The sequence below is a fragment of the Mizuhopecten yessoensis genome, unplaced genomic scaffold, assembly GCF_002113885.1.
Source record: "Mizuhopecten yessoensis strain PY_sf001 unplaced genomic scaffold, ASM211388v2 scaffold7547, whole genome shotgun sequence".
NCBI lineage: Eukaryota > Metazoa > Mollusca > Bivalvia > Pectinida > Pectinidae > Mizuhopecten > Mizuhopecten yessoensis.
In genome coordinates, this window is record NW_018407102.1 from 1,520,999 (window position 1) to 1,541,739 (window position 20,741).

The 20,741-nt window shown below is 38.0% G+C and overlaps 1 protein-coding gene and 1 non-coding gene across 2 annotated transcripts in view; one reads left to right on the forward strand and one right to left on the reverse strand.

Moving 5' to 3' along the window:
- The first annotated feature begins 407 nt into the window (after positions 1-407).
- Positions 408-20,741, forward strand: part of LOC110453917 (leucine-rich repeat serine/threonine-protein kinase 1-like) — a 40,433-nt gene continuing 20,099 nt past the window's right edge. Inside the window, exons 1-16 of the mRNA XM_021503150.1 lie at positions 408-617; positions 2,287-2,513; positions 3,037-3,077; positions 3,731-3,896; positions 4,711-4,746; positions 5,579-5,702; positions 6,221-6,365; positions 7,259-8,973; positions 11,646-11,856; positions 13,191-13,367; positions 13,969-14,111; positions 14,970-15,090; positions 17,208-17,357; positions 18,012-18,134; positions 19,397-19,661; positions 20,116-20,248. Of these exons, the coding sequence (XP_021358825.1) occupies positions 2,324-2,513; positions 3,037-3,077; positions 3,731-3,896; positions 4,711-4,746; positions 5,579-5,702; positions 6,221-6,365; positions 7,259-8,973; positions 11,646-11,856; positions 13,191-13,367; positions 13,969-14,111; positions 14,970-15,090; positions 17,208-17,357; positions 18,012-18,134; positions 19,397-19,661; positions 20,116-20,248 (3,740 nt within the window). The 5' untranslated portion in view covers positions 408-617; positions 2,287-2,323. The remainder of the gene's footprint in view (positions 618-2,286; positions 2,514-3,036; positions 3,078-3,730; positions 3,897-4,710; positions 4,747-5,578; positions 5,703-6,220; positions 6,366-7,258; positions 8,974-11,645; positions 11,857-13,190; positions 13,368-13,968; positions 14,112-14,969; positions 15,091-17,207; positions 17,358-18,011; positions 18,135-19,396; positions 19,662-20,115; positions 20,249-20,741) is intronic.
- Positions 995-1,067, reverse strand: Trnay-aua. The gene has a single exon. It is a non-coding gene; the product is annotated as a tRNA-Tyr (tRNA).

Here is a 20,741-nt window from a genome sequence, read left to right on the forward strand (position 1 = left end):
TCCGGTTTGCTCCCACAATAAGACCCCTGCGCGCTAACATCCGGGCCAACAAGAGTGATTAATATAAGATGAAATAACTTGTTGTAAAATAAATTAAAGTTTATATTTAAATAACATGTTTGTGTGAATAAAAACACACATTTTAAATTTCACAAATGGGAACGAAATCTATTCTCAAATACGTAAACTTACTTACCGTAGAACTTACCAGAATTTTAAAAACATGCTATATGGCATAGTGCTAAAAAGATTGTTCATGTCAATTCAGCTAGAATTTGGTCAATGATCTTTTATTTAGTAGACAAAACAGAACGAAAAGGCAAAAGCAAGAAAAGGTACGATGCATCCCGAAAACCGGATGCTTGTTTCGAGCCTTCTCGGAAAAACCTATTTCCGCTTTCATTTTAATTAATATTTTTATCCCTATCACATGACAGCTAAGGGTTAAAACTTTCAATTAGCTATTTTTAAATTCTGCGTATGTATGATGTGACGAAATTATATATCACATTATTCTAATGTTTTGTATTTCTGAAAAACGCGTGCCCAGCATACAGATGAATGATACATTTGTGTAACAGACCACTATCTACCCTGATTATGGGATAATATTTCAGGTAATGATGATCATCAGAGCGAAACTGTTAACAAATATAATCGAGGTGTGTGACAGTTAGTGGTTGCCTTTGGGCGCGCCTGTCGTCGTGATAGATCCTGTAAATTATAATAATTACGTGTAGTCTAGCATGTCATACATATTTTGGTGTCGGGACGTTTCGGTAACAAGACGAAAGTCGTTTCAGGACATGTCAAAAGTAGTTTCGGGATTTTCTTTTTCATTCTGTAGATACCATTGTCTTTTTTCTTTAAACATATTTTAATGTCAAATAAATTTAAACAATCGATTTGATAAAAGTTATAACAACTTACTATTTACATGATTTGAATAAAACATGAATATATATATATAATGTAACAGGAGAGGGAAAATGCACGGCAAGACCAGGGTTCGAACCTGGGACCCTCCGAACTATAGACGAATGCTCTACCAATTGAGCTATCTGGTAGCCGACGATCGACCCAGTCCAATTCCGCTACAATAATATTCACACAGACACAAATGCACAACATAAAAACAATGTTCAACATATATTCCTGGTTTTGATGAATTGATTCTCATGTCTAAAACATATTCTATGTGTTTCACGTTTTTACTTTCATGAAATTTAATTTCAATTATCAAAAATAAAATGCTTAAAACATTGTTAGAATCAATGTTAACTCATTCGTCTCTTAATGTCAATAATGGAGAATAGAGTGAATTGAAAACATATTATTACAATATCAAACAAGGAATCTCAAACAAGGAATCAACCTATCAATAACGAAAGAAATTGAATGTTGAATTTCAAAAGTTCCCCTAGATCTGTATTTAATAATGAGATTAGTTTCACCAGGTAACAACACACTGTCAATCGGGTAAATGTTGGTAGCCTAAGGTATCCCCTCAAGCGCTAGAAACCGGTAACACTAATGATCCCAAGCACGGGTAAGTCGTGACACAGCTCATAGACTAAAACCATACTTGTGTATTTACAGGACTTTATATGAAACGGGAGCGAAATGTAATTTAAAAGTGAAAATTGTATATGTCCCAAAACGACTTGATTAAGTCCCGAAATATCTTGTGTCATGTCCCGAAACAACTTGTGGACTCCCGAAACGACTTGTTACCGAAACGACCTGTTACCGAAACGACTAGCATTCCATATTTTAGGGTTGTGTAGTCCTAGGCCTACATGTAGCTTTGTTAGTTGGTAGATCACAATAATACTTAGGATACCGGACGTGTATACATCAATAAACACTATAGTGATATGCATACAGATGAGTAGTATACATGATGTAAATCCTGATCAAGTTGACAATAAATTTATGGCTGAAAATATGGTGTTCTGTGCACATATACAATATTATGTAAATATGTTCGCCAACCAGCATCAACTATAATGGATAAGTTGTAGTCCTTTAAGCTATTTGTGGATAGTGATGAACCTGTAAGAAGAATTATTATTTGACATGTTACCTGAGTGTAACTAACCATGCCACCTTAATTCACAAAGTTGTTTCTACATTTATACAAATATATGCATATATGAGAATCAAGTGGTTATCAGGCGGAGATCTGTAAAGGTACATTAGAAACATCCCCCAACATATGCAGGCGTTCTTAGCTAAATACAATATAAACTTTTATACGAAATCCATGTCAAACCTGTGTTGTAGATGTGAATGTACATTGTAGAGGGGAGGTGATTGTGTCATGGATGACTTTGCTGGTGAAGAGTTGATCCAGGCTGCATTGTTTGATAATGATGAACTGCTCCGATGTCTACTGGAGGGCGATTGTCGTAACCATATCAACATAACTGACCGCTGTCATCGCACTGCCTGCTTCACAGCAGTATCCAATAATAGCATCAAGTGTCTCCGCATCCTCCTAGAGTATGGCGGTGTGTGACTCAGAATTCAAATTCAAACTTATGTGACATGCAGATATGTTATTACATCATGTACAACTGTTACATTTTCTCTTATCGTTATAAGCTAAGTGAGAATCTAATTTTGAGAAGTTCTTTTCCTTTATATGAATGTTTGACCATGCATGCAGGAGTATTGAATTCCCTTTCCTTACTTCACATCAATTTAACTTTTAATTTGCAACAGAATGTATATTCTCTTTACTTTCTAGACCATGTAAGTAAATAGGTTTCAGGTGAAAAGAACTGACATTCCTTGTGTGATTTGATCTTTATTCACTCCTAAACATTTATAAACAGTAATGTATTCATAAATACATCATGAAATCTGCAGACAATATTTGCTACAACAATATTATTAATGCTACTATGTCTTATTGATTTGATTAGTGATGTTCAACCATTTCATATCAATCAATAGCAGGTATCATTACTACTTCAGTAATGATACTTTGTATATTTGTCAGTAAAGTACATTTAACCTTTTTCTTGACAGCTGATCCCAATATTCCTGCAGGAGAAATGCACAATCTCAGAGTAAGTTAGTTTCCTTGTCATTGATACGTTACGTTTTATGTCTCATCTGAATGATTGTGGCTAAACGATGAAATAGTAAAGATATTATTTTCTGTCAAAGTCATCATAATAAGTTTAGCTCTGATCCTCAAAATACATTAAACTTTATTGGTTTTCAACCAATTAAACTTACAACGCAGTTCTATCTCATGATGGACATCACATGAATTTCTGTATATATGCTTTTTGATCCATTTAGTGGATACTTAACTTGACTTGAGCTTTTTGTTTATGAATTGCAACCAAAGTTGAAATACCATGTTATATTGTCAGATTTTGTATTCTATACATACTCTTACATTATACCATGGTATTTCAACTATACTATAGGATCTATTATTCTGCTATATGAAATGCTGTACTATATACTAGAATCCAATTCTTATCTGCTGTTCTGTACTCCTGAAGTGGGACATCTGAGTGATGTCCTCATTGTCCTACAAAGCCACTGTCTTTTGTATTAAGACACTGAAGTTTCAAACAAGGAAAGACAATTCAAATATGACTGTGAAACGTGTGTTTGCAGGTCATGTATTAAATTCAATAATCACATTTTTGAAATGAATTTTTCAAGGTTTGACATTTGTGGTGAACAGTATTATCTCCCTTGACAGACACCTCTCCACTGTGCTCTGATTGATGGAAAAAGGGAGATTGTAGAGCTACTGGTTCATAATGGCGCTGATTTGTATGCTGTAGACGTTTTAGGGCTGTCTCCCCTTTCCTTAGCAAGGAACATAGAGCGTGCTGACTTCATACAATGTTTGGAGAGAGAGAATGGTAGGCTTGAACATGATGACAGATTTTACAGAACAGATTTTTTCAAATCTGTATAATTATTAATAATAGGTGTTAAATTACAAAAATGAATCAATCTATATTTCACATGTCGCATGAAGATATGTTCAGGCATATTTAAACAAGGGTGTTTGGCAGTTTGGGTTCATTTTGTGAATATGAAAATCTTGTAAATATGGTAAGACCTATACAGTAGAACCCGCTTATTATTATATCCTATTTGCCAGAGAAAAATATCATAATAACCCATATATCATGATAACTGATCAAGCTGTTTTCCGTCGTTTTTATGTTGTCTGTAGTGGGAAGTCATTTATCTTTTGCTTGTTCCAGCCTACTCGGCTGTAAATAAGTATGTGGTTGGGCAGTGCTAGAATTGTTGAATGCTAGCTGTTAGCGCCGAAATGGCAGCTCCGGCTGTAGCTGTATTCTCCCCAGGGAGTTGAGAAATGTAATGGCTGGTTGCAGAGGACCTATAACCATGGATAATAATTTGTGAACCGCTTAGAGACGACCTACGAACTAGGATGTGATAAAGCGGTATATAAGAACCTCCAATTATTATTATTATTTATGACAAATTCACATGGTCCTGATCAGTTCAGTCAACTATGGCTGCAGATGGTACACTTGTGCTTGTACATTGTCTAGAAACATTTATTTTCTTAAGAAACATAAATTTAGTCCTTGATTATTTGGTCTGTACTATATACTGGCCTGTATAATATACTAGGCTGTATACGCACTACACGCCATAATACAAGCTTCTAAAATTGATTGTTTTTGACTGTTTCAGATCGAAGAGATAGACTGGCAGAGGGTCACAGGAAAAGTATGATCATTAAGTGTTAACATTTTCAAATATTTGGATTGGTTATTATGACAGATGTAGGTTGTACTTCTGTTTTGATAGCTGATCTGATATCTCTGTGGCTATACTTTTAACTCTGTAGCGGATTTCGGAGGATCTAGTGTTCGAACCCCAGTCTGGCCGTGTATTTTTCCTCTCCTCTTACAACTCTTCTTATTTTCTTCTATAGTCAAGTACATGTAAACTGTACATTACTCTAGGCAATCCTTTAGCTGTTGTCAACGACTAGTATCATGTACATTTGTGTGTAGATTCCAGCTTCACATATGTTTCTTCAGTTAAGGAACTCCTTAACTTAAGTTTTTCTGGAACTACAACACAGGGAAGCATTGGTAGTAATTTCCTTTAACTTTTGTTATGTTTATTGAACTAGGGACTGTACAATTTCATTCTTATTGGTTTGTTGTTCTAGGTAATAGTATATGATACTGAATCAATAAATAAATATATGTACAAAATTCAGTTAAAGTATTTGTAGAACTTATTTTCAATAAGATCATTAATTAATCAGAATTTTAAATTAAAATACATCTGTTCAAAACAGCTCAGGGGATATCCTTGAGAATGATACCAGGCAGGGAAAGAGGCAAAGACTTTATCAACAGAAGCTTTAAATGATACATTGTGGGGAAAGAGATAAAAGTTACCTTTAAATGAGTAGAAAAAGAGATAAAGACATTTTTTTATCAGAGTAGGGAAGGAGATAAAGAAGTTATTTAATCAGAGTACAGAAATAAATTAAGATTTTATAAGCAGATCTCATTTTATCCATCCTATATGTATTGTTCTGCAGATTTTATTAAAGCTTGTGAGAGAGAGGACATCCATGCCGTTAAGTCGGCCCTACATGTCGCCGAGTCCACTAAGCGTCTAGTCAATGAGAAGATAACTGAAGATGGCCTCACGGCTCTGTGTCTGTAAGTTACTTGGTCAGATCTGTGTGTCGGGTTCTCAACATTAGGGATGGAACTTTTCTATTTTTCGTATGCATACAGGGTCATATAATCATTGTAACATGTATCTGTGACATTTTGATGACAATTAAAATATAAAGTTTGCCATCTTCATCAGACCAGTAAAGGTGTAAGATATGTATATTGAGTACATGTATACACTATATTTAATTTACCAACCAGAATTAGAATAAGCATTCAAAGTCACAGGTATTGTTGATACATGATTTTCAGTTACAGGTATAGTGGTTTTATAATGAAATTGGACTAAACATACATTAATTTGGTACTAAGTCTACGTTCTTAGTGTTGGAAATTTAGAAAAATATGCACTTAGTTTTAGTAACAGATGAGTAAAACAGACCCTCTGGACCTCATATTTTGATAAAGATTAAAACCATTAGTAACAAAACAAATTACCTATAAACGTGGTGGTATTGTATGATTGTAAGCAATAATTAACACTATTATAAATTATACAGGGCCTGTAATCAAGGTAACTATGACATGGTGGCCCTCCTGCTCGACTGGGGGGCAGACCCTCAGGTGTTCGGGGATACCGGTGAAGGACCAGCCCACATTATCTGTCAACAGGGAGATAGCAAGATACTTTTCCTTCTGCTTCAGGTAAGTAACCATGGAAATAAAACAACTACCAATCAGGTTTTGTAGATCACCAACTCAATACATTTATGATTTAGATTTCTCTATATATGTACAAGACCACACACTTGTGTTTTTCTAATGAATCAGAAAGCACAAGTTTATTGCGCGGACGAATATATTCAGGAGTGCGCGGAACGCACGAGTGAGTATATATACGTCCGCGCAATAAATGAGTGCTTTCTGGTTCGTTATAGAAAAACACAAGTATGTGGTCTTGCTTTTATCACATACCTTCCATATTTGGTAGAGATCGATACAAAGATTTTATAAACTTGGATATTTTTTGCAAATACCGTGAACTTTTCAGTTTGCCATGACAAGGGGATTCCCATAAAAAGTAGTTCCGGCTAGTAGGTAAATACAACATTCCGTATTGCAAATGTGCAATACAGAACATTGTATTTCATGGTCTGAAAATTGTTTGTATTACTAGAACAACATTCAAGGTATGTGATGAAAACCAATACGTAGAAACGTTAACAACAATTTAACTTCCTGTCTTATCCCTTTCCTTTATGAAGGCAGTTACATCTTATCAGTTCATTGCTAAGGAATTACATATTATCTTTGTTGTGAAGGGAAACTCAAAACTGAGCAAATACAGATTTTACTCGTGAAGTAAAATATATCATTGAGTGATATTTTCTAGTTTACTGTACATGCTGTAGGTAGGAATTGTCATTTGTGTGTCTGAGTTTATAATTATGTGCTTTAGTTTTAGCCTACATGCATGTAAATGGGGCTGCTGCAGAAAATAAATGCTAACGTAAATTTGGATATTTATTATCGCATATTGAAGCTGTTTATATATACTCAAGTTGAATTCAGAAGTTGTTTGTTTGTTGTCATTCCAGCGATGTATTGACATAGTGAAATCCAAGTCAGCAGACGAGAACCTTCCACTGCACAAAGCCATCCAGGGCGGCCATGTTGCTGTGGTAAAACAGCTACTGGAGTTCTCATACCCAGACAGTATGATGATAGAACTTAGCGTGGAGGTTGGGGCAAGTAGCCTCATCTACTCCTTCCCTTTTGATGTGAACTCCCCCAATGTGTTTGGCCATACTCCCCTGTACCTGGCTTGTTTAGACGGGGACTGCTCCCTTCTTGAGTACATGTTAAATTTTGAGGTGCCTGCCACTAGTACAGGCCCACCAACGTTTGGTCATATGGCTTCAGGAAGTCAGTTAGGGGACACTTCAGAACCTGTTACACCAGACGTTGGGTCTCTCAATCACTGTAAACCCTTTCAGGTGAATGTTGAGAGCGCCTGTAGGTTCATTCCCCTCCATGCAGTGATAAAGAAAAGAAATCATGTGTTGGTTAACCTACTACTGGAAAAGAAGGCTGATCCCAACAGTTTTTACATCAAAAATGGTCGCCATGTGTCAGCGCTCTTAGTCGCCTGTGAGAATCAGGACAGCCTCACTCTGGACAAACTTCTGCGGTATGGGGCTGAGGACAAAGATAATTCTATTTTTACATATGTTGTACGTGACCGACAGAACCTACTGCCTATCCTGCTCAAGTACAAGAGTACCAAGGAAAAATCAGCTGATCACACCATCAACAAGGCAGCCATGAAGGGGGCTTACCTTGAGTCACTGTGTGGACCCTCAGAAGAAGCAGGTCAGTTTTCTTCCATAAACATCAACTATAAGAAGATGTTCCCGGTGACGGCTGTCTACCTACGCTGGCAGAACCTAAAGGGACTGACTACAGTGGAGGAAGATTGGCTGATGAGCTGTGCTTACCACTACAACCTTACGATGAAGACCATCAGCTCCTTCGCCCTGTTTGCCATTACCAGGGTAGACATCTCCAACAACAAACTTGGAGTCATGGTTCCCAGAGTGTTTTTTAAACTCCCATCTCTGCACACACTGAACCTGTCCAGGAATATGCTGTCTAAGTTCCCTACTGAGGACAGCATGGTAGTAAGCTGTAGTTGTTTGGAGGAACTAAGGATCGATGACAACAGACTAGAGGCATTACCTTCATATCTCTTCAGTTTGATGTCACTGAAACACTTGTCTGCAGCCTCCAACCTGATCAAGGATGTTCCTGCAGATGTCTGGTGCTGTCCTTCGCTAGTGGTGCTGAACCTGTCTCACAATAAGTTAGCATCCCTTCCAGAGCCTAAGGTCACATCTCTCAGGACCTCGGGCATTGATGATGGAAGTATAACAGAGTTTGAGAGCTCAATGATAATAGGTTCCCCAGGTGAAAACCATGTGAAACACGTTAACTATTGGTGCAGTCATCTTGACACGAAAGAGACAGACTTTGACCTTGCCAACCATCCAGGTAAAGAACACAGTGGTCTGAAGGATCTTGACTTATCACAAAACCTTATAACAGAAGTCCCACGCTGGCTTTGCTGTGTGTCTCCACACATGGAGAACTTAAACCTTGCCCAAAATAAGTTAGACAGTGCGTCCAGACTGGGAATATATCCTCAGCATCTGAAGACGCTGGACCTAAGTGGAAATTTGATTGTGAACCTGACCCCCTGGGATGGGGAATATGGTGCTGACACCAGTACCAGTATGTGTTACCGCGGCAGAGTGTAAGTATACCAGCCAAAGATCATGGTATAAATATGCTGACACAGAGGTTTGATCATACAGGGAAGAGGTCATATATGTCACAAAAATTGAGTTTCATCATAATTTTAAGCTCACCTGGTCTGAAGGACCAAGGTGAGCTTATGCCAAACCGTGGTGTCCGTCGTCCATCCGTCCGTCCGTCCGTCCGTCAACAATTTCTTTAAACGACTTCTTCTTTTTAACCACTGATTGGAATTCAACTAAATTTGACTGGAAGCATCCCTAGGTGGTGGGGATTCAAAATTGTACAAATGGTGGGGCTGAGGAGCGGGGCCAAAAGGGGTCAATTTGACTATATTGCTTTAAGCGACTTCTTCTCTGGAACTAAGAAGTGGATATCAACCATATTTGACTGGAAGCATCCCTAGGTGGTGGGGATTCAAATTTGTACAAATGATGGGGCTGACCATCCAGGGGGCTGAGGGGCAGGGCAAAAAGGGGGCAATTTGGCTATATTGCTACAAACGACTTCTTCTGTAGAACTATGCCATGGATATCAACCATATTTGACTGGAAGCATCCCTAGGTGGTGGGGATTCAAAATTGTACAAATGGTTGGGCTGACCCCCCAGGGGGCTGAGGGGCGGGGCCAAAAGGAGTCAATTTGGCTATATTGCTTTAAGCGACTTCTTCTCTGGAATTAAGAAGTCGATGTCAACCATATTTAATTGAAGCATCCCTAGGTGTCAGGGATTCAAAATTGTACAAATGATGGAGCTGACCCCCCAGGGGGCTGAGAGGCAGGGCAAAAAGGGGTCAATTTGGCTATATTGCTTTAAGCGACTTCTTCTCTGGAACTAAGAAGTGGTTATCAACTATATTTGACTGGAAGCATCCCTAGGTGGTGGGGATTCAAAATTGTGCAAATGATATGGCTGACCCTCCAGGGGGCTGAGGGGCGGGGCAAAAAGGGGGCAATTTGGCTATATTGCCACAAACGACTTCTTCTGTAGAACTAGGTCATGAATATCAACCATATTTGACTGGAAGCATCCCTAGGTGGTGGGGATTCAAAATTGTACAAATGGTTGGGCCGACCCCCCCAGGGGACTGAGGGGCGGGGCCAAAAGGAGTCAATTTGGCTATATTGCTTTAAGCGACTTCTTCTCTGGAATTAAGAAGTCGATGTCAACCATATTTAATTGAAGCATCCCTAGGTGTCAGGGATTCAAAATTGTACAAATGATGGAGCTGACCCCCCAGGGGGCTGAGAGGCAGGGCAAAAAGGGGTCAATTTTGCAATATTGCTATAAGTGACTTCTTCTCTGGAACTAAGAGGTGGATATTAACCATATTTTACTGGAAGCATCCCTAGGTGGTGGGGATTCATACAAATGGTGGGGCTGAGTGCGAGGCAAAAAAGGGGGCAATTTGGCTATATTGCTATAAACGACTTCTACTGACGAACTATGCCATGGATATCAATCATATTTGGTCGGAAGCATTCATGGGAGGCAGGGATTCAAAATTATACAAATGGTGGGGCTGACCCCCCGGGCTAAGGGTTGGGGCCAAAAGAGGTGTATTACTTGGAAATGGTTGAGATCCCCACCATATAACCATGGTATACAATTGCTGAGTATAAAGAGAAGAATGAAGATTTGCTTCCAGGATGGCTATAGGGTCTGGCCCCACCCTTGGAGACATAGTCCCTGGGCCATAACTTTAAAACTGTTGAGATCCCCACCCCAAAACTATATATATAAATGCTGGGCATAAAAAGACGAATGCAGTCATGATATCAGAATAGACCCTGGGGTCTGACCGAACCCCTAGGGACCTAGTTTGTTAGTCACAGCTTGGAAACAGTTGAGAGCCCCACCCTATAACGGTATATACAATTGCTGAGTATAAAGAGATGATTGCACATATGCTTCCAGGATGGCCTTGGGGACTGCCCCACCCTTGGAGACTTAACCCCTGGGTCATAACTTCGAAATGGTTTAGATCCCCACCCCAAAACTATATATACAATTGTTGGGCATAAAAAGACGAATGCAGTCATGATATTAGAATTGACCCCAGGGTCTGCCCCAACCTTGCAGACTTAACCGCTGGGTCATAACTTTGAAATGGTTGAGATCCCCACCCCAAAACTATATATACAAATGCTGGGCAAAAAGAGACAAGTGCAGTCACGATATTAGAATTGATCCTTGGGGTGGCCACAACCCTAGGGACCTAGTTTCTGAGTCAAAGCTTGGAAACAGTTGAGATCCCCACTCCATAACCATACATAAAATTGCTGGGCATGAAGAATCTAATACATGTACAGATATGCTACAAGGATTGGCCTTGGGGTCTGGCATATTCCCTTGATCTCATTCGGAGAATATTTTGCCATGATTGCTTTGGTATCCAGGTGAGCGATAAAGGCCCTATGGGCCTCTTGTCTAATTTGTAAGTTCATCTAAAGTGACTGTTGCATTTTCTGGAAATTTTACGGAATGTGAAATAGCGGCTTATATATAATAATGTTTTAAGTAAAACATTTCTTTACAGTATTATTGCACATGATACTTATTTTTTCCCCGTGATATTTTCAGTATTATGACACGTGGTACTTAGCTGTTTCCCGTGATATTCTATATAACTAACTAACTGCTATTTTTTATCCTGTGTGTCTTTATAGACAGAGGATCTCGCCCCACTCTGTGTCCCCAGGTTTTGGTCACAGCTACTTGCCCACTTGTACTCACCAGAATCACACCCTTCTTGAGCGATTGGACACCCTCAACCTCAGCAGCAACAGATTCCTGAGGAAGATGATCGTGTGTAAACATCAGGAGGGCGCCAATCCTCAGAGGACAGGCTCTACATCTTCCCTCGGCTCTACAGCTAGTGTATGTATCAGACCTCTGATATATGTGTTTCTCTTTATACATTAATAATTTAATGTTGGCTATTCCTCCAATGGTAGACTTTTCCAGGTTATATCGTAGAACCTAAAAAACAGAAGCCAATGTTTGGTGCGGTATCTGTTATTCTAACTTCTGATAGGTTGAAGATGTTTTGCGATGAGATTACTGTGCAATGTTGTGTTTTTGTTTTTTAAAGAAATGAATAAATATTCTCTAACTATGAATTATAAAATGTTGTCTGACTAATCAAATAAAATTATAAGCGATAACAAAAATTATTATTGGGGTTATAAAGTATATACAGAAAAAACTTGGATTTATGCAAATTTAAAGTGCACACAGTTTACTTCTGTATATACTGTATAACCCAAAAAATAATCCTTATTATTCCTTAATTAACCTACAAAGACAATACTCTCCCATGTAAACATTGACCCCAGACCTATTGCATTTTCTTACTTCACAATGAAAAAAAGTCACAATTTGTGTGAGATTAGCTCATGTGTCACGCTCTTCTGGTTAGTGTGCTTACAGATCCTATTTATTTAATGGCTATTACATCTTTCATCTCAATAGATTATATATATGTGTCATAAAATTATATAACATTTGTTGCATAGTTCTTGAACAAGTACATGATGTGTATGTACAAATGTGTAGTATTAGTCTATGTGTAGTGTATTGACATATAGTGTAAAACGCTGTGCATGTATTTCAGATTTACTTGAATTGTGTGTGTATTCTATGGGTTACACTCACTAATACTCTCTGCACCCATGGAATATTTCATAACAAATGGAAGGCTCTGTACATGCTGCACTCGTTTGTTCCTTTAACGTAAGTCAAAAGAATTGTGTGGAAAGGTAAAATTGACAGGCTTTAAAGTTTGTAGTTGTTCCTCTGTAATCATCAAAGGACAGGTAGCAAGCAGCCTAGCAATTGGTGCAATTTTTATGCAAGACCAGTCAAACAGCTATCTTCATGCCTTCAATATCGCCATGACATATTCTAGGGGTGCAGAAAGCTTAAGTGAGTATAACCCTTGGTAGTATCAAGGATGGTGATGTATGGTTGTCAGGTGTATGTATATTGTATTATTAGGATGCAGTGTATTAGTGCACATGTTTTATTTCCTGTTTGAAAGGTCATGTCTATTATCATAAACATTTTATTTCATAATTTAAAAAAAAAATGTATTTGTTGCATCAGGTGTCAGTAATTATTACAATTTCTATCTTGAAACATGGTACTTTTTCACATCTGATCTATTTTCATTTATCATCTTTCAAAAACTTGATTACTTTGACATTTTCCAGATGGGATCCTTCAGTGTGTTGCCAGGGGTAGCGGATGAGGTGACCCGTCGCCTCATCTTCCCCAACTTGACCAGTCTTGACCTCAGCCACAACAAAAGTCTCACTGACCTCCCTCCAGAGATTGGCAATCTTAAAAACCTGAAACGCCTGTCCCTCAACAGGTCTATGGTATCGGAGGTGAGTACAGTGACTAATGGCGTGTTGATGGTCAGTAAGGTAGCTCTCAAAGACATTCTGGGTGCTATATAGACATTCTAACATTTTGCACTGTATACTAAACATCATGAAATATATGCTGACATTTTTCGATATTTATAAAGTACATTGCATCTCTGTGGCAAATAATTGTTCGTGGTGTTTCTTATCATGATGCTTATCATAAAAAAGGAATTGAATGAGATTGTAACTAAGTAGCAAGTATTTTGTTTTAATTAGGATTAAACAATACAATTTAGAAGCAGTGAGCGATGAAAGCCTGTGAATTATAATCAACATTCTGACAGAGTTCATTATATTTCCGTCTCTGTTCGTTTGTTATATAAACACTGAGGAAAGATCACCCTGACTAGGGTATGTCAGATGAGGTATCCATGGATACCAGTTAGAGATCTAGCCAGTGTTAGGATAACATTATGTACTTCGATAAAACAGATAGAGTCCCCTCCATAGAGTGGGCCATCAAACTGACACTTAGCTACTTCATGAAGTCATTGCATTTATATACATTGCATATTAGATCATAAATAATCTGAAAACGTCGTTTTTCTTTCCTATACAGCTACCCCCAGAGCTTGGTTGTTTGAAGAATTTGATAACATTGGAGCTTGAGTTTTGCCCTCTGCAGGGCCCCATTCAGGATGTGATTAGAACATCTAAAACCCCCCGTGACATCCTTGGTTTTCTTCACTCAATCCTAGAGGAGTAAGCGTACATAGTCATTCTACTAAGGGAAAACAAAACATTGCAGACTACCATCATGATATAATTTTGAAATATGGGATAAACTCATCTGTTAAAAAACATTCACCACCTACAGAAAGGTCAAAATTAGTTTATATAATTTTTTTTACAAAAAAATCTTTTGAGGAATTCATTACAGAACTGTAGAGTACAACTGTATGTATCTGACATTTAGTATCTTCTCCTTAGAGTAGTAGAGTACAACTGTATGTATCTGACATTTAGTATCCACCTTACAGGGCAGTAGAGTACAACTGTATGTATCTGACATTTAGTCTCTTCTCCTTAGAGTAGTAGAGTACAACTGCATGTATCTGACATTTAGTATATATATATCTTCCTTACAGAACAGAAGAGTACAACTGTATGTATCTGACATTTAGTATATATATATCTTCCTTACAGAACGGAAGAGTACAACTGTATGTATCTGACATTTAGTCTCTTCTCCTTAGAGTAGTAGAGTACAACTGCATGTATCTGACATTTAGTATATATATATCTTCCTTACAGAACGGAAGAGTAAAACTGTATGTATCTGACATTTAGTATATATATATCTTCCTTACAGAACAGAAGAGTACAACTGTATGTATCTGACATTTAGTATCTACCTTACAGGGCAGTAGAGTAAACTGTAGGTATCTGACATTTAGTATCTACCTTACGGGGCAGTAGAGTAAACTGTAGGTATCTGACATTTAGTGTCTTCCTTACAGGGCAGTAGAGTACAACTGTAGGTATCTGACATTTAGTATCGTCCTTACAGGGCAGTAGAGTACAACTGTATGTATCTGACATTTAGTGTCTTCCTTACAGGGCAGTAGAGTACAACTGTATGAACCTGATGTTTGTTGGTGTCCATAAAATAGGCAAGACATCACTGCTGCGACAGATCAGGAAGAACAGGAAAACACCCAGGGGGATACGACCTCCTACCGTAGGTTCAAGTCTATACCAAGAGCTACCTACCTAAGTATCATTTCTCTCCACTAGGCAGGTTATCCTGTCTGAGTTTTTCTCAACTCTCACTGGATAGAAGTACGGCGATTCTATCTAATTAGCCACTCCCACCACAAACATTACTGATGGGGATTATGGGTTTGCACTCCATCCATCAGTTAATCCATGCCTCTCTCTTACCAGGGTGTATCTCCTATACTCTGTCATCTATAATAGCCAAATTTTGTATGTCATTCTTTGAATGGCTGTTACCTTCTGAAAATTGGATCTATTCTATTGCTCCCCTATAAACAAAGCTATGGCCCTTTGTTCATTATACGTCACTTTGTCTGGGGCAGTCTTGTATACTCTGTCACCTAGCTCAATTGCTAAAACTTGTATGGGAGTTCCTGTTTGGTTGGTGGAGTGTGGAATACTAGAATGGAGTCACATGCCTACACTATATACAAAGTTATAGCCCTTTGTTTACCACGCTTCACAAATCAATAGATACTTTCGAGGAGCAGCTTGTTTCGTACATCTAAACGGGACCTTAATGTATAAATGGTACATGTATTTACTCTGTTAAGTTTAGATATCCAAAGCTTAACAAGGTAAAATTCTAATGGGTCATTTAAGTCTTGTTGATGGTCACTAAATTTCATAATATGTAGATGGAAATAAAGTGAACCCTGATCTATTACCAACATAGCCCTATAAATACATACTGTAAACTTCAACAGGATTTGATGACCCAAAATGACCGGTTCTTCATCTTAATTATAACCACTTCCTTCACTGGCCGTGTCTTGTCTGACCAAATGCCCAAAATCTGACATATCTTTAATGACCATAGGTGTTAATAAGACGTAAAACACAAACAAACCAAACTGTCCTAATGCTCTGTGTACTCCTGATATTGATTCAGTCAGATTTCTTTGTATAAAATTTAAAGTTTGATACTTTAAAATAATGTCATGCACAACTAATATCCGCAGTGATGTTAAAAGTCAATGAATGGTAGTCTAAACAAAATATTTCCAATGCTTGTACAGGTTCCATATACAGAGATGACTGCATGATGGGTTCTGTATATAGTGTGTGTGAGGTTTTATATACAGTACTTTGAGGGCTGAATGTATCCTATTTGTGTGAGGTTGTATATTCCGTCTTTGCATATTGCAGAGTTATCTTCTCTTGTGAGCAGGTATTGATTGTTACGTCATTGGTTTGTGTGAGAAAATTACTTCGTTTTCTCAAAAATTGATGACGTTACTCTCACCAACAAATGACGTTATAATCAATACCTGCTCATAAGAGAAGATAACTCTGCAATACACAAAGACGGAATACAGTACTTTGAGGGCTGAATGTATCCTATGTGTGTTGATTGTATATACAGTACTTTGAGGGCTGAACGTATCCTATGTGTGTTGGTTGTATATACAGTACTGTGAGGGCTGAATGTTTCCTATGTGTGTTGGTTGTATATACAGTACTTTGAGTGCTGAACGTATCCTGTGCGTGTTGGTTGTATATACAGTACTGTGAGGGCTGAACGTATCCTATGTGTGTTGGTTGTATATACAGTACTGTGATCATGAGGGCTGAACGTATCCTATGTGTGTTGGTTGTATATACAGTACTGTGAGGGCTGAACGTATCTTATGTGTGTTGGTTGTATATACAGTACTGTGAGGGCTGAACGTATCCTATGTGTGTTGGTTGTATATCCTATGTGTGTTGGTTGTATATACAGTACTTTGAGGGCTGAGCGTATCCTATGTGTTGGTTGTACGTACTGTGACAGGTGTATGATGGGTGTATACGTATAGGTTGTACATGATGTGACAGGTGTATGATGGGAGTATATGTATAGGTTGTACATGATGTGACAGGTGTATGATGGGTGTATATGTATAGGTTGTACATGATGTGACAGGTGTATGATGGGTGTATACGTATAGGTTGTACATGATGTGACAGGTGTATGATGGGTGTATATGTATAGGTTGTACATGATGTGACAGGTGTATGATGGGTGTATATGTATAGGTTGTACATGATGTGACAGGTGTATGATGGGTGTATGATGGTATCTGTGTGTTCTTGCAGCACTGGATAGAGCGACGGGACAAGAAGGCCCACCCTACCGATGATGACGCACCTCTGTCCACTGTGGGCATTGACATCCATGAGGTGGTCATTGGGGAGAGTAGGGAGCACGGACCAATCACCTTCAGGACGTGGGACTTTGGTGGACAGGTAAAACAGAGGCTCTGTATAGAGAGTCAATGCTTGTCTGTTCATTAGCATCATTTTCATTAATATAAAGAAACAATTAAAAGTATTGAAGTATTGTGCAACATAAGGGAAATGTAAATGAAATCCGAAATGAAACCATCAAATTTCCATGTATGATCATTTTGTTACTCTTAAAGAAAAAATATGTATTGTTAGTACTGTTTCAGAAATAACTGTATAGGCGGGGTGGGAGGAGCTTTGTTAGAGACCCCACCACCCATCAAATACTAAAAGTGATTTAATATCAGGAATGGTACACAGATATCGGTTTAAACCCACCACCAATAATACACTTGTATAATTATTTAGGTGCCTTCCACCTTCCCCATATGATTAATTATGGAATAACTTTAAAACTATTCAAATTTTGCACTAGTTGTGGTGGTGTGAACACATTAACAATTTTAAAATGTCATCTAGTCGCAGCAAAGTTCTAAGCCTATTTTCCTTCTGTTTGAAAACATTTGTTCCTTTGCTTTTCAGAAAATATGATGAAAATATTAAGTATTACTGTTAACTTTAAATATATAGGGGCAATGTAAATACAAGGTATAGCATTATCTAAAGAAATATCTTTGTGATTTTATTGTAAAATCTGTTTATCTTCCATTTTAGCGAGAATATTATGCCACCCACCAGTACTTTCTATCAGCAAGGTCACTCTACCTCGTCATGTGGAAACTGACCGATGGTGAAAAGGGTGTACAGAGTATGTGGCAGTGGTTGGTGAACATACAGGTTAGTAATATATAGTAATTAATGGTCACTGTACCACTCCCGATCAATGACTGAAGTAATACGTACAGGTCAGTAATATATTGTAATTAATGGTCACTGTACCACTGCTGACCACTGGCTGAAGTAATACAGGTCAGTAATATATAGTAATTAATGGTCACTCTACCGCTCCTGACCACTGGCTGAAATAATACAGGTCAGTAATATATAGTAATTAATGGTCACTCTACCGCTCCTGACCACTGGCTGAAATAATACAGGTCAGTAATATATAGTAATTAATGGTCACTCTACCGCTCCTGACCACTGGCTGAAATAATACAGGTCAGTAATATATAGTAATTAATGGTCACTCTACCGCTCCTGACCACTGGCTGAAATAATACAGGTCAGTAATATATAGTAATTAATGGTCACTGTACTACTCCTGACCACTGACTAAAGTAATACAGGTCAGAAATAAATAGTAATTAATGATCACTGTACCACTCCTGACCAATGACTAAAGTAATACAGGTCAGTAATAAATAGTAATTAATGGTCACTGTACGTACCACTCCTGACCACTGACTAAAGTAATACAGGTCAGTAATATGTAGTAATTAATGGTCACTGTACCACTCCTGACCACTGGCTGAAGTAATACAGGTCAGTAATATATAGTAATTAATGGTCACTGTACTACTCCTGACCACTGACTAAAGTTATACAGGTCAGTAATATATAGTAATTAATGGTCACTGTACCACTCCTGACCACTGGCTGAAGTAATACAGGTCAGTAATATATAGTAATTAATGGTCACTGTACCACTCCAGCTGACCACTGACTAAAGTAATACAGGTCAGTAATAAATAGTAATTAATGGTCACTGTACCACTCCTGACCACTGACTAAAGTAATACTTTATCAAAATAAACTTATGCAGAATAAAAACATTTCTGTATTTTAATTCAATCTATACATAGCTTCACCCCTGAAATAAATGCATACTTCTTTAGTAAGGTAATCAAAAAAAATGAAATTTCACTTTTACCTATGGCTTCAATGTTTACTCAGTTGCTTGCATGGCCTGATGATGGGAATTCAGTTTTCAGAGAACTGATTGAAAAATTGCTGACTTCCTTCAGAAAGGGAACTAGCTTTAAGAGAACTGAATGTAAAACTGTTCACTTTTCCTGAAAAAAACCCAGATTTAAAAGAACTGACATAGAAATGAAATGTATATATGTTTGTTATGTATGAGACTTTGGTCCTGGCAGGCAAGGGCACCAGGATCGCCAGTGATTATCATCGGGACCCACAAGGATGTAATAGAGGCTCGGGCAACCAAGAAGAATTTCACAGAGAACTGGGAAGAGGACTTAAACAAGCTCATAGATCAACAGTTTTGTCTCGTTGAGGAGCCGGACAAGTGTGGTCTTCCTAACATCATTGCTCGTATCAACATCAGTACTCGTAGCCGCCGTGACGTCAACAAACTCGTCGACTGTATCTACCGCACAGTGTTTGAACTCAAACATCCACGTATGTGTGTCTGTTGTTTGTAAGATTATGTCATTTTGAATCAGGTGGTCTGTCCTTAATGCTGGATAGAGTAGAATAAATCTAAATGTAGATATTAGGCCCTTGTTTAACTAGAGTGCTCCTGATGTAAATGTTCATTTTCTATTCTAAATGAATCAATGAAATTTGCTCAATTTTATTTTGCAAAGAAGTCAAAATGTGAAAAATTTGACAGCAGATACTTCACTGTAGATTAAGATCCGTTATCAATTTGGGTAATGAAAGCTATAGACTACAGAAGTGTTCATTGAAACTTTTCACACATACATCCTGTAGATTTTTACCTGTTATGTAAGGTGTTATAAAACACTGGATTTTTTAAGGATTACACGAAATATGTGTACCTTGTAAGAATTCTGCAACTCTTATTGTGGAAGTAAGAATGTCTTTGCTTGAATGAAATTGATGGTTGTAGGGCGGCGCCAAGAGAAATTACTGCGCCACAAGATTCCAAAGAAATACCTGCTGCTTAAGGAGATCGTCCAGGAACTCGCTGTGGAGCGGGAAAGGGAGAAAAAAGACCCAGTCCTAGACAAGGACTCCTACCTGTACGTATCCATGGATACAGTCAAATATTAGTCGTGTGCATTTATAACTTTTTACTTTAAACAACTTCTTCTCAGTAACCAAAAAGCCGAGGGTGATGATATTTGGCCAGAAGCATGCTTGGATGAAGGGTTACCAAGTTTGTTCAAATAAATGACCTTCATCAATGTTCAAGGTCACAGGGGTCAAATATGTTAAAATCTTTGAACGACTTCTTCTGAATAACCAAGAGGCCGAGGATGATGATATTTGGCCAGAAGCATGCTTGGATGAAGGGCTACCAAGTTTGTTCAAATAAATGACCTTCATCAATGTTCAAGGTCACAGGGGTCAAATATGTTAAAATCTTTGAACGACTTCTTCTGAATAACCAAGAGGCCGAGGATGATGATATTTGGCCAGAAGCATGCTTGGATGAAGGGCTACCAAGTTTGTTCAAATAAATGACCTTCATCAATGTTCAAGGTCACAGGGGTCAAATATGTTAAAATCTTT